Source organism: Peromyscus eremicus, chromosome 5 (genome assembly GCF_949786415.1).
Source record: "Peromyscus eremicus chromosome 5, PerEre_H2_v1, whole genome shotgun sequence".
NCBI classification, from domain to species: domain Eukaryota; kingdom Metazoa; phylum Chordata; class Mammalia; order Rodentia; family Cricetidae; genus Peromyscus; species Peromyscus eremicus.
In genome coordinates, this window is record NC_081420.1 from 121227882 (window position 1) to 121243111 (window position 15230).

General features: G+C 44.5%; 1 protein-coding gene across 1 annotated transcript; it reads left to right on the top strand.

Moving 5' to 3' along the window:
* Positions 1–9415: 9415 nt before the first annotated feature.
* Scoc (short coiled-coil protein) lies at positions 9416–14683 on the top strand. The gene is made up of 4 exons (XM_059263080.1): positions 9416–9791; positions 12433–12504; positions 13014–13097; positions 14514–14683. The coding sequence occupies exons 1-4, from the start codon at positions 9416–9418 to the stop codon at positions 14654–14656; spliced, it is 675 nt and encodes a 224-aa protein (XP_059119063.1). The 3' UTR covers positions 14657–14683.
* The last annotated feature ends 547 nt before the right edge of the window (positions 14684–15230 follow it).

Here is a 15230-nt window from a genome sequence, read left to right on the forward strand (position 1 = left end):
AGTTCTTTCTTCTTGGTTATGAGTTTCACCCAGAGCAAGTCCACGGGAGGAAGTAATCCAAACCTGTTCAGATTCAAAGGGGAAGGAATATAGGCCACAATGCTTGGGAGGATTCCAAAGATTTACTGTCCATTTGTTTAGCTAGCTGGTCCTCTAGACATGCTGAAAAGGCTGTTTACATCCTTCCAAATTCAGAATACACTCAGCCTCTTTAAACACCCTCCTTTTGAAGTCTCTGCTAGTGTGATGTCACGTGCAGGCTCAAGAGGTGGGGTCATGGGTGCAGACCCACAGGCATACACAGTCTTTCTGGCTCAGTCCAGAAGAATGCCAGTCTGTCTACCAGGGGCTATGTGAGTTAGGGAAACAGATTTGTGCTCCATTCATACATAAAATGGTCACCAGGGAAGGACAGTGGCAAGGTGTAAGTAAGGTCATCTCTCTTCAGCAAGCAGCTTACCAGCTGGCCAGTGGGAGCCACAGTGGAAGAATGGTTGGACCCTGGAGCGTTTCAGCATCAATCCTGCAGAGGAAGTCAGGGACTTTATTCCTCTGACCTTCTTCTCTACACAGTACGAAACAAACTCCCAAACTCTACAAAAAACAAACAAAACCTAAAACTCTACAAATCTTTTTGACAACTCTTCAGCTAAGATGCTCTATAAGAAATGTCAAAACCATGTTTTTTGAGTAGAAGGGACACAAATCACCGTGTGTCGGTAAGGTCATTTAAGAAGCAGAAAATGTCACTAAGGATATAATAAATTATGAAGCAGTAAGTGAATTTTCTGTGTGAATGGAGAAACTTACTTTGAATCAGTTTCATCACTAGAGGTCACTAGTTTACCATCTCAAGAAGACAAATGAGCCGCCTTCTCTAAATTCTGCTCACTGGGGCCCCCACGTGGAGATCATAGGGTCTTCCGTTCATGGAGTTTATCTTCTCACAGTTGTCCGAAACGTACATTATGAGGAAGTGCTACTGGTTGTCACTCTAGGTGATGTTCCAAGAATGCTCTATGATGTGTGGAGAGCCGACACCTCAGAGACACTACTGCTGGAGCTCTCTGCCCCTCTGCCAGATGTGATGAGAAGCAGTGAGATACTTGGTAGAAAGCAGTTTGAACTCTGAGGTGAAAAGACACTATGACCACCGAGTGCTGTCCTTTTATGGCAAACACATTTCTTCTGTCAACACAGCAGAGTGAAGATCCCACGGCAGACTATTCATTCATCCATCCAGACGCACCTGCATCTAGGCACGGTGCTGGGCAGTGGAGCTCCATTTGTGGACAGAACACAGTTGCTGCCCTCAAGAAATATAAGAAATCAAATGCAGGGGATTTCCGCTCGGCTCCAGTCGGTACTCATACAAGCCAGAAGCTTTCCCTCCTGTTCATTTATCTCATCTTCCCTGCCGACACACAGGATTCTGTTTCTGTAGTCAAACCCTCACAGCACAGCAAAGACCAATGAGCTTCTTGTAAGACAGGGTCTTGTGATTTGGTCCATGCTGGTCCTGAATCTGCATCTCCCCATGGGATTATGGCATGTGGCTGCCTGGGGCCGGGGCTGTCATTCTCTAACGTGATACTAAGGGGGCATTAGAGGCCTTTCACACCACAAAGACATTTACACGAAATGTTAAAATGCTGATTGGATGGTGGCCTTTGAGGTCTGTTAGGAAATATCTATTAACATTTATTTTGGCACAAAACTCTTTGGATGGAAAGACAGTGTGCCGAAGAAATGAAGAGCGGGAACAAAAAGATCCACACAGATGTCCTTTGACATCTGTGAATGAACGAGGGAGCTCCAGTGTGCTCTGGAAATGTGTTAAGTTCTTCCCAGTGAGAGCTTGTTTGTAATCTACGTCATGTTGTCGCAGGAAAACCCAGAGTTCATGGCTGTTGTCGGGGATGAATCAGAGACACACCTGGTTCTGTGTATAACGTCAGGAATGATTTTTCCCATACTTTAAGGTCCTTTAAACTGACTTAAACTAGTTGCCAATAGCTATTAGACCAGCCTCAGCCTCCTAGTGGCTTTCCAGAACCTTTTGCCTTTGTCGGGACAAGCAGAGGGGGCCTGGCCCTGCCTCTCTATGACGAATGTAGTTATCTGAGAAATTATCAATTTAGTCAATTATTTTAAAACAAATCACATGTATGTTTTTCTTTACTTCCCCCTACCCTGTGTGTGTGTGTGTGTGTGTGTGTGTGTGTGTGTGTGTGTGTGTGTGTTGGTACACATGCACATGTGCTTGTAGAGGCCACAGGTCAGCCGTGGGAGTCATTCCTCAGGATGCCTACCTTACCTGGTGTTTTGAGACAGGGTCTCTCACTGGCTGGGACTCATCGGTTCATTTAGACTGACCAGCAAACCCGGGAGATTTGGTCATCTTCACCTCCCTAACAAGGGAATTAAAAGTGCTCAGCACCACAGTGAATGATCACGCGAGCTCTCTCCTCAGCCCTAGTTCTTACTGGGAACTGTGGAGAAGTTAGGTTAAATGGTGAAAAAGAAAGGTCTGGTGTAAGCCACAAAATGCCCTGATTTGTACCGCAGACATTCCTCAAGTGTTCCGACTACTGCTGAGACTTTTCAGCCTCCGGCTAGTGGACTTTTCTTCCCTTTCGAACCTGAAGGAACCCACCCGGGCTTTCTGAGACATTTGGAGATATTTTCCTAGAGATATTTATATAGTGGGGTGGGGAGGTGGGGGCAGGAATTTGTCACAGAAGTGAAGACAACTTGGGTCAGAGATTCCTGAGAGAGCTGCTGCCGTGGGCCCTGGGGAGAGAGTCACTGTATTTCCTGTGGGCATGCCAAGAGTATGAACCACTTTCCTGGATTGGATGGAGTGTGTTTCTGGAGCACCGTTCAGTGCCCAGGTAATACCGACCCTAGTCCAGGAAAAGCTTGCTTCACTTTCTGTAGAAGCAATAGATTTCCAGTCTCAGTGCTCTGCCCCTGCACCACAACATGCTGCATATGTGGACACTACTACTCCCCACACCCTGAGACTCCGGGGAAAGCAACACAGAATGAAGTCCATGCAGGGGGGAGGTGTGAGTGGTGGAGGCTGAGACTCTGACCCTGTCAACACATGCAGGGGTGGGTGTGAGTGGTGGAGGCTGAGACTCTGACCCAGACATCTCACTGTCAGCACATGCAGGGGTGAGGTGTGAGTGGTGGAGGCTGAGACTCTGACCCTGTCAGCACATGCAGGGGTGAGGTGTGAGTGGTGGAGGCTGAGACTCTGACCCAGACATCTCACTGTCAACACATGCAGGGGTGAGGTGTGAGTGGTGGAGGCTGAGACTCTGACCCAGACATCTCACTGTCAACACATGCAGGGGTGAGGTGGGAGTGGTGGAGGCTGAGACTCTGACCCAGACATCTCACTGTCAACACATGCAGGGGTGAGGTGTGAGTGGTGGAGGCTGAGACTCTGACCCAGACATCTCACTGTCAGCACATGCAGGGGGGAGGTGTGAGTGGTGGAGGCTGAGACTCTGACCCAGGCATTTCACCACCCGTCAGCATCCATAAAACAAGATATGCATCAGCTTGCAAGTGCTTTAAGACTCCAGATCCTGACAGAAAATGGGGAAGCCCCCCAAATGGACCCCTTTTATCCTAAAGGATTACCAGGATAACAGACAACTACCAGAATTAGGGCAATTTGAAGAAAACTCTTTAACAACAGCGTTTTAGAGCTTTGCTGCCCTCTGGGGACCATTCTGTTACAAAATTGTAACCCTGGCTTCTCTGTGCCCTTCAAAGCATCACTTCCTACTTTTTATTTGTTTGGTTTTTGAGACAAGGTTTCTCTGTGCAGCCTTGGCCTTCCTGGAACTCCTTGGCTCCATAAACCAGGCTAACCTCAAACTCAGAGATTCGCTTGCTTTTGCCTCTCCAGTGCTGGGATTAAAGGCATATGCCACCACCACCTGGCCACAGCTTATACTTACTAAAAAACAGAAATTTATTTTTTTCCTTTTTTTTTTTAAATTTCTTTAGAGACAGTTTCTCTGTGTAACAGCCCTGACTGTGCTGGAACTCACTCTGTAAACCAGCCTAGCCTCAAACTCACAGAGATCTGACTGCCTCTGCCTCCTGAGTGCTGGGATTAAAGGTGTGTACCACTGACAAAACAAACAGAACACCCAGAATTTTCTTAGTGCTACTATACTCAAATGATTAATCTTGACTTTAAAGCCAGATTATTTCTATAAAACTCAGTGGAGTTATGTGTTATCCTCCTGGAATGATTTATGATGTATATTCATGTGCATGTGTAATTGTGAGAAGCACTGAGTCATGAAATTGTGAACAGTGGAAGATAACCTGCTGAAGAAATATACTCAGGCTTCCAGGCTGGCCTGGACCCTACTCCATAGCCCAGGCTGGCCTGGACCCTACTCCATAGCCCAGGCTGGCCTGGACCCTACTCCATAGCCCAGGCTGGCCTTGAACTTGGAGCCCACTTCTTGCCTGTGACTCCCTCTGTGGAATTATAGGCATCCAACACCATAGCAGCTTTGTTGCACTGTTTGTTACTATGTTTTTTCCAAATCATCTATTTGCATACCAACATTGACAATTTTGCAATAATAAATTAGCCTTTGAAATGATTAATGAATTTGGCTTTGTCTTAAGCAGCCACACCTGCAAATGAAGGGCTAATTATGTGTAACACGGATTTCTAATAGGTCTTTTATTAAAAAACCCGATACCAGATATTGGGGTAAATGCTGAAAGATCAGAGAGACAAAGGAACAAGTCATAGACACCTCTTTCCTCTAGGACTCCTTCCCCATCCTGAAAAGCCTCTAGCCAATGAGCTTCCTCAGCCAAAAAGCCTTCCAGTTCCTGTCTCCTCATGCCTTATATACCTTTCTCCGCCCAGCCACTTCCTGGGATTAAAGGTGTGTGCCACCACTGCCTGGCTCTGTTTTCTCTCCTAGACTGAGTCAATCTAATGTAGTCCAGGATGGCTTTGAACTCACAGAGATCCAGACAGCTCTCTGCCTCCTAAATGCCAGGATTAAAGGTGTGTGCCACCACTGCTTGGCCTCTATGTTTAATCTAGTGGCTGTTCTGTCCTCTGATCTTTAGGCAAATTTTATTAGGGTACACAATATATCACCACAATTATGTTATTTTTATATTTTACATTATAAAGAAACATGTTGTGTTTCTTATACTGATAGTGGTATAAACTAATTTGGAAGAAAATCTGATTAGGAAACACTTGTGAGGAAAAAATCAACATAACTAAGTATTATTTTCTTTTTTTCCCCCCACTAAGGTTCAAACTTTAATGCCAGGTAGATCTTGAAATCTTTAATTCTTTGAAAAGCTCTCTAAAAAAATACTGTGGCAACCATTATACTTGCTCTGAAAAATAAATAAAAATGACTCATCAAATTAGCCAAACCTGAGAGAAGTACATATAACTAACTAAATTTACCAAATGGCAATACGGCTCCCTGCTAAGCATAGTGCTCTATTCCAGAATATACTATTAAGTCTAGTTTTGAAACCAAGTTTCAGTAAGCAGTATCCAGTCTTCAGTCACTGAATTCAAGACAGAGCTCACTCTCCTGTGAATTCACTAACCTTACAAGAAAAAAGAATTAGCAAAAAAGAAAATGTGAGCATGGTTTGGGAACTCTCGAGTTTAAAGTATCAGGGGACACATCTGGCTGCACTTAAAAGCACCAAAATGCCTCCCTCTAGCATATTTCAGTTTAAAACATCCAGCGTGGTTAGGATCCCTCTACTTACGACAAGTCTTGGTGGGCATCGTAAGAGTGTATCAGGCTGGAAAGTCAAGGTGATTTTTTTTAAAAAAATTTCAATTATTTTTAAAAAATATTTATGTATTATGTATACAGAGTTCTGCCTACATAAAGAGGGCGCCAGATCTTATTATAGATGGTTGGGAGCCACCACATGGTTGCTGGGACTTGAACTCAGGACCTCTGGAAGAGCAGCCAGTGCTCTTAACCTCTGAGCCATCTCCTCAGCCCCTTAACTATTTTTGTATATGACTATTTTGCTTGCATGTATGTATGTACACCACCTGCATGAAATGCCCATGGAGGGTAGGAGCTAGTATTGGATCCCCTGGAGTTAGAATCACAGGTAGTTGTGAACCTCCATGTGGGTGCTGGGAACTGATCCTGGGTCCTCTGCAAGAGCAGCCAGTGCTCCTAATTGCTCAGCCAGCTCCTTAGACCCTGATGACAATGGTCTTGGAACTTCTGGATTTGATTCAGAATCATTTTTTCCTCATATAACACATGACCGTGTAACAGCTGTGTTTGGGCTTTTTCCATTGTGAACTCAGTTGTATGTTAAATGATAGAGCCAAATATTTTCAAATCTGTAAGCTTCCATTTCCATTTTCCCATTGGTATGTTTCCAATGAGCTAATATTTTAGTTTTCATCAAGTTAATTTTTTATATTTTTATGACTTAAAAAGTATCTGCCAATACAAAGCTGATAAAGATTTCTCTGTCTTCTAAAATAATCTACCCTTTCATTTTAGACTATGTCCATTTTGAATTAGCACTTTGTGCATGCTGTGAGGTTGGAGTTAAGGCTTATCCCCCAATATTCATATCTAGTTGTTCAACACTGCTGTTGAAGACAAGCCTCTCTTGATGAAATTCCTTTGGTACCACTGTGAAAATCACCTGGCTCTATGAGTCAGTGTATGGGCTTCTTCTTGACCCTGTCCTGCTTTGTTTATCCATGTGACCATCTTTATACCAGCGTATTGATCTTAACGGTTTAGGTTAAAATAAGCGTTGAAGTGATGTAGGGTGTGCCCTCTGTTCCTTCACGAAACTGTTTTGTCTACTCTAGATCCTTAGTACTTCATGCACTTGTAGAGTTTACGGCTTTAGACCTTAATCTCCTAGAATGCATGGCAAGAACCCCAGGGGTTCTGGCTGTCTACCTGCAGGATTTCCAGATCGTTTCTCAAGGCCTTTTGTGTCTGCTCTGCTTTGTGTCTTCCATGTCAGCCCTTAGAGGAAGGCTGGTCTTTCCTGTTTCCTGGGAGAGTCTGTATAGAGTTGAATTTTATTAAAATATTTGGAAAATGTTACCACAGATCCTCCTGGATCTGAGATATCCTTTGTGGGAACAGATAATTGACAATTTAAAATAGAGACAGAGGCTCTGGATGTCATCTGTTCCCGTGAGCTTTTGTGTTGCATTTTCTTTCAAAGAACTGTCAGTTTCATCCAAGTTCAGCACCCTGCTGCTAAGGCTGACGTAGTATATCACCTTTAACATCTACCGGCCCAACGGTGAGACCCTGGCTTTCATCCCTGACACTGGTAATTTGTAATATTCTCCTCTCTCTTTCTGCATAAAATTTCCTTGAGTTTAAATTTTACCATTTCTTTAAAATAACCTTTGTAACTCAGTGGTAGAGCACATGCTTAGCTTTCCTGAACCTTCAGTTCATCATCAGGAAACATACACACACCATCACACACACACACACACACACACACACACACACACACACACCTTTGATGGTTGAATGAGAATGGCCCCCATAGGCTTATATATTTGAATTCTTGGTCCCCAGTTGGCAGAAAGGTTTGGGAAGAATTAGGAGGTGTGGCCTTGTTGGAGGAGGTATGCCACTTTGGTTGGACTTTCCAAAAGCATCTTGCCATCTTCAGAGCACTGGCTGCTTCCCTTTGTGTGTGTGTGGGGGGGGGGGGATGTGAGCTCTCAGCCACTGCTCTAGTGGCATGCCTGCCTGCCACCATGCTTCCCACTGTGATGGGATGGACTCCTATCCCTCTGGAACTGTAAGCTCCAAATAAAGCCTTCCTTCTACAAATCGCCTTGGTTGTGGTGTTTTGTCACAGCAATAGAAAAGTAGCTAAGATGCCATCTTTCTGTTTCACGTTTTCCCCTGTTGAATTTACGGTTTCCTCATGAGAGTCTGGTGGGGAGTCTGAACAGGGTCTAGGCAGCCCAGACTGATTTCCAGCTCACAATTCTCTGCCTCTCTCTTCTGGATGCTGCAAACGTAGGTGTATGCCAGCAAATCTGGAAAAGAGGTTTTGACTTCAGATTATTTCTTTCTTTCTGCTTGTTTTTAAAATTTGTTCCTCTTTTCCTCATTTCTTAAAGGGAATACTTAGATTATGGATTTGAAACCTTCCTTGACTTCCCAGTGAGCCTGTAATAGTAAAGAAGTTCCCAAGCACTCCTCCAGCTGCAACCACACATTTTGATGTTTACATTTAAAATTAATTAAATATGTTGGTTGTTCACATGAAATACGTTTGATATGTTCATATTTAAACTTAATTGACATATTTTCTCATGACTGTCTCTGTGATTGTTTGTTTGAAGTGTATATTTTGATTTCCAATTGTTTAGGAATTTCAAAATATCTTTCTCCTACTGATTTCAAATTTAATTTCTTGGTGAGTAGAGAAAATAATTTGTATGATTCCAGTTATGTAAGTTATTTTAACTTTATTGATGTTTCTTTTCTGGCAAGAGACCATTTTGGGGTCTGAAGAGATGGTTAGGAACTGTCCCTCCTGTAGAGAACTTGAGTTTAGGTCGTAGCAACCCTGCTCACAAAATCCTGGGGGTTGTAGAAATGGCTCAGCAGTCAAGAGCACTTCCTGCTCTTGCATAGACACTGAGCTGGGTTCTCAGCATCCACATCAGCTGGTTGACAACCTCCTGCAATCCCCACTCCAGGGATCTGATTCCCTCTTCTGGCATCTGTGGCAACTGCATACACACACACACACACACACACACACACACACACACACACACACACACACACAGAGAGAGAGAGAGAGAGAGAGAGAGAGAGAGAGAGCCACATATTCACGCAATTAAAAATAAGATCTTACATAAAAAAGAAAATTAAAAATAACGTCATATATGTATATGTAAGCTTGCCTCTACAGCTCAGGTTTTGTTAAAGTCAAAGCAAGAACGCTTTGCAGGTCGGGATACACTCGGTGGTCAAAGCATGGGAAGACCACAAGGCACCTCAGAGTCGGGCCCCAATAAGAAACACAGTTTTAGTCTCAGGTTTTCTGTGAGATCGAATGAGATCAGGAGAATGCTGATCTAAGGCATCATGAAGTGGTCAGGCGAACTGAAAGCCTAAAAATCGCCAGGATTGGGGGGCGGGGGGTACGAAGAGAAACATCCATTAATGGTATACGCTTCGTGCGTTTTCTGATTTTAGAAATTAAAAGAAAAAAAAAAGGAAAATGTGCTTTTGGAAACGAGGGACGGCAGCCTGTACTGCTCTGCTCACTCTGTTTTGAAAGTGATCGGATGTCTGTCGCCCAGAGTCTGGTTGTATCAATTTCCAGAATGCTGTTTTTACCCAGAATGACTTCGAACCCCACTTCCCAGGCTCCTGGCGAGACAAAAGCCGCTCGGCGGGGGCCGCTTTCTTGGGCGCGTCATCTCTTCCGCGTGCTGATTGGTCGCTGCCTTCCCAGGACACGCCCAACAGTCCTGATTGGGCCTCAATGCCCTTTTGTTAGGGCAAAGGTGGACCGGGTGCTCCGCCGCGGCCTGTCGGGGCGGCCGGCGGCCAGCGCGCAGGCGTGCAGTCTCGAGTTAGGATTGGTGGGAGGCCGCCTCCTCGCTCGGCGCACGCTCCGTGGGCGGGAAGGGCGGGGCTGCCGCTGTCAGTTGGTCGGAGAGCCGCGGCCTGAGGCGTCCTCCGCATCCCGCCGCCTCCCGGCGCCTCCGACGCAAGGTGAGGCGGCCCGGGGCAGCGGGGGTCGGGGGACCGCCGGGGCCCCGCCGGCGGGGCGGGGCGGGGAGCGGGGCGGTGGCCCGGGCGCTGGATCGCGGGGCCGCGAGGCCCGACGCCCCGCCGAGCCCTGCGCAGCCGCCTTCCCGGCCGCACGCTGCGGGCTCCGTGGGAAGAGCCTGGCGGTGCCGGACGCGACGCTGTGGGGGTGCGATGGGACCCAGATGCTGGGAGAGGACGCCCTGCAGCCTGATCTACCATTCAGCTCGCCGCAATCCTCCTGCCTCAGCCTCCCGAGCGCTAGGATTACAGGGGTGGTGGCCCACGCCTGTCTGGGGTGGGACATCTTTGCTTGCGCCCGGGTTTGTTTCTTTGTCAGCTTTTCTCAAGCATCCAGTGGAACAAATACTGGGGAGTATGGTTTGGGAAGGAGAAAACACACGCTCTTCTGTTAGACTGCCAGACTCTGATGGTGTAATAGCCATAAGGACAGATGTCCCCAAACCGTTATCTGTTTCTGAGACTCAGAGCTGTGCATGGGAATCCTGGTGCCTGTATGCGCCACTGGTTAAACTGGATACAGCTAGCTCTCTGGAGATCTAATTAAGTCTGAAATCCTTATTGACCGCGTAGTCCCTCGATTTCTATAGAATTTGAGACACCAAATATGTCAAAGCAGAACATGGACAGAGAGAAACATCACACTCGAGTGGATGCAGCTTGAAGTAAATGAAATTCATCTTTGGTTGTTTTGTTTGTGGAAATGCCAAAGGAGTCGAGTTTTTCAAAACATTTGCCCATCTCAGATTAGGACCTTAATTATGTCTTGGCTGTGAAACGGGAGGCAAGACCTTTATAAGGTTTAGTATCCACATCTGTGAATTGCAGTTTCCTTCTGTTTTGATAAAACTATGTATGTGAAATGTTTGGTGCATTGGACTCTTAATCTTTAAGAACATCAGCTTGCTGGTGAGTGGATAACAGATGAGAGACATCAGCTGCGGATGCAGAAAGTCCCGTGCTGGAGTTTGGATGGATGTTAGGGAAATGTCACACTCACATCTGAGACATTAAGCCGAGCTGAGGTGCAATGGGGGGGGGGGGGACGACGACGACGACACGGGACAAACTGGACATGACTATAGCCTTGACACTGGGTAACCACCCTGATGTGGATTACGACACTCTTAGTTTTGGCCCTGAGTTCTAATATGAGGCATTTGGCCACATGGTTTTTCTAAAGTTTCTTCTGTGGTCCAAACAAGGGCATAGAGCTGAGAGAGTAGCAGTTAAATGCTTACGAAGTACACAAATTTGAACTCATTAAATTCTCAGAACAAACCCAAGAGATATTAGCTCCATTTTATGGATAAGGACACTGTGACTGAGATTTTTTAAACTTGACCAAAATTTCAGAGCCTGTAATACAGAGTGAGGGTTTAAGTAGGGATCATCCAAATCTGTGTTTTTAATCACTGTGCTAAGTATCTTGAGAGGAGGTCTTAGAAGGTATAGTGTGAGCATGTAGCAGTAGTTTAAATTAATCCTGGCCTACGGCTTGCCATATCCCCCAAGCCTTACTCTCTACCCTTTCCACTTCCTGGATTTAAAGTATAAAAGGTTACAGACTCTCATTCACTAACAAGCTAGGTATACACAGGCACTGGGATTACCTGTGATTTTCAAAGAAAAGTTTTTTAAAGCTCTGACATAGAGAATCTCAGAGAATCATGTCGTTTTCAGAGCCAGGGCAGCTGGTAAGTCACAAAATAACTATAAGGTTGTGTGTGTGTGTGTGTGTGTGTGTGTGTGTGTGTGTGTGTGTGTGACATGAGGGTGTCACTGCTCAGTGACCCCACAAATCACAGGCATGGCAGTGTGTATGCTACTCCAGTGCTTGGGAGGTGGAGGTAGGACCTCTGGAGCTTGCTGTAAAACCATCTAATGGAATTGATGAGTTCCAGCTTCAACCAAAATCTGTCTTCAAAAATAAGGTGGAAAGGGACTAAGGGAGACACCCAGAGTTGACCTTTGGCCTCCACACATGCACACAGACATAATACACACAAAACAGCTTTATGTCATTTTGATAATTGAACGTTGTTTAAATGGAGAGGAATATTTTTTAAAAAATTACCATGCAGTGTAGTTTCCCTACATTGTCATACATTTGTTTGATTGATCTTCAAATACTATAATAGCTTAAATAACTTTAAAAACAATTTTGAAAAAAAATCTAGTAATCCACTTTCTCTGAAGTGCAGAGAATCTCTGTAAAACTGAGGTAGAAAACATGAGAAAGCAGGCTTTCTGTGCTGCTCTTTAGCAGTGCTGTGTAAGGATGCTCAGTAGCTTTCTTTCATCCTGAGAGCTGCCGGAGAGTCCGCTTTTACATTTGCACACTGGGCATTCTGTCTCTGAAGGATTTGTATGTGTTTACCTTTCCTCCTCTTTGTAATTGTCCTTAGTCAAAAGAGCCACAGTGATTCGGAGTCTTTTTAAAGTACTGTACTGTGTGTGTCCTTTGCACTTCAGAGCAGTAAGGCATGGGAGAGGTCCTCTGGTTCACATCCTTGAGCTACCTTGTCTTTTGAAAAACAAGCTCATATTTTACTGTTATGTCTGTTTCTTTTTCTTGTTACAGAGCATTCATCCAAGAGTGTGCATTCAAGAGCTGAAAGCCTGTTGCCCAAGATGATGAATGCTGACATGGATGGTAAGGTCTTCATTCTTTTCTGTGTATTCTTCTACTTTCTGTATGCTTTTGCTTTATTAAGCAATGGAAAGAGCAGACAAACAATCTTTAGAAGGTTTAGGTGGTGACGGCGCACACCTTTAGTCCCAGCACTCGGGAGGCAGAGGCAGGTGGATCTCTGTGAGTTCAAGGCCAGCCTGGTCTACAGAGAGATTTCAAGGCCAGCCTGGTCTCCAGAGAGAGTTCCAGGACAGCCTGGTCTACAGAGTGAGATCCAGGACAGCCAGGGCTGCACAGAGAAGGTTTAAGTGTGGCTGCTTTCCCATTGACTTTAGAAAGCACACACGGTGGCTTCCATTCTGAACCTGTATGGGAAGTTCAACTTAATGCCCCTATCTGCCCTGGAGTAGAGGCTCTGTATACACAGTTCTTAAGACAATGGTTATGAAATGTTCTGCAGAATGTTAAGTGCTGCATGCCAAAACTGGTACAGTGTTTATTAATAATAAATTGAACACTTTTTATTACAGCAGTGGATGCTGAGAATCAGGTGGAACTGGAAGAAAAGACTCGGCTTATCAATCAGGTGTTGGAACTCCAGCACACGCTTGAAGGTTAGATTACACTTTGTAGTTTTCCTGAATGACATCCAGTTAGCGTCAAAGTCCATGGAATAGTTGGGGTTTTTGTTTTTTGTTTTGTTATTTTGTAAAAAGAAAAAATGACTGTTATTTGTATGTGTGGGCGGGTGTATGTGCCAGGACCCTCTTGTGGAAGTCAGCAGCTGACATGTGGGAACATTCCCTCCTTCCAGCATGTGGATCTTGGAACTGAACTCAGGTCATCAGGTTTGGGTTGTGGGTGTCTTTACCCAGTGAGCCACGTTGCTGGCCTCAGTTGTTTTCTCTTTCTGTTGTCTACAGCCTTGGCTGGTGGACGGAAGGACAAATTTGCCTCGGTAGAATCAGTCACTGCTCCGACACATCCTTTTCAAGGTGTCAGCAGGATGCTGGCTTAGCGTGAGAGCTCTCCATGTGGCAGTGTGTTACTAAGCCTGCTTCAGGAAAGCTATGTTAAAATGGAAAAAAGCATTCATTACCTCCAGAGATTCAAGCTGATCATAGATTTGTTTTCATTTCTACCTTCCTTCCATAAAATTAACACTCACACCGACATGTCTTTTGATGTTTTAATGCCATTAAGTATTGTTTTTTGTTTGGGGCACAAACTGAGCACCAGCTTCTCACTTGACAGTGGCAGTCAGCAAGGACTGCTGCTTTTCCTCTGCTTCAGTTCTCCTGCTCTAGTTACGTGTCTGTGGGCCCACCTCCTCAGTTCCTCTGAGAGCAAGCGTTAGCTCTAAAACACACTTCCCATCTGCTTTCATGACTCTTAGCCAGTTTGCTTTTTCTCCAGAAGAAGCATGGCATATTGTATATTGACATGCTTAATGTTTACTCCCGATCCCCCTGGGTGCCCACATGTGTTCACTGTTGCTGTAGGGTAGCGCCTGCTTCTGTTGGTCATTATACACTGGTTAAATGTGTGAATGGAGATCGTTTTCACTTGTTTATTAGGACCTGCATCTTTTGAGTTTTTAACTAATGTTTAACTACTGCTTGGATCTCATGCCCAGCATAGGAATCCAGTTGTGTATCTAAAGTATTTCCAGTAAAGACATTGTAGTTTCATGTGGTAGGACATGGACACTTTATCAACACAATGTTTTCTAACCTCTGTAAGAGTTAACATAAATGCTCAACAGACTGAGTCCCATGGGAAACGCTGTCAACAATCACCATCTTTGTCCTCAGTAAATTGTTTTTACTTAAGCCCTTACCCCACCCCCCCGCAATCTGAGTGAAAAACAGAAAATTTACGAATTGTGGTATTTATTTATTGGCAGTGCTCGGGGCCAAATCCAGGGTGTCACACATGTTGGCAAGGGCTACACCACTGAATGAATAACATGGAATCACTGCCGTGATTTTATTGATAATTGTATTTTTGGCTTTGTTTTTTATATATAGATCTTTCGGCAAGAGTAGATGCAGTTAAGGAAGAAAACCTGAAGCTAAAATCGGAAAATCAAGTTCTTGGACAATACATAGAAAACCTCATGTCTGCTTCCAGTGTTTTTCAGACAACTGACACGAAAAGCAAAAGGAAGTAAAGGGCTTGCCCCCCACTCTTCTGTGGAGTGGCTGCTTTTTTTTTTTTTTCCCTTAAAGCTTGGATATGATCCAAAAGTTACAGTATCTTCCTTTGCTTCCTTGAGTATTTATAAAGAGAATGTCAGATCTAGGTAATATTAACTGCTTAACAGGAAACATCCTTGAGTTAATGTTCTATGTATTACTTTAGTCTATGAAAATGTGCAAATGTAGAGACTTTATAATTAGAATTACAGATATTTATGAAGAAACTTGAAGATGAATGTTTTGCCAATTTGCTTATATATATAGGTTTAGCACTGTCTTTTAGCATATGCCTAACTAGTAAAATATACAAGAAAATAACCATGTTGTGAAAAAGTGACCAAAACCATGTACTGAATGCACAGCCTCTGTACCTTGTCCACCATCGTGTGCCTCTCCTCCATCTGCCTCTTCCTCCCCATCTCCCTGACAGTAACTTCAGTAGATGTCACTACCAGAGTAACCGGAACTGTAATTGTTGACACTTAACCAAAATAAGACACTTTCTTAGCTAAGGCTTGCCATTTGTGATACTTAGTTATAAGGTAG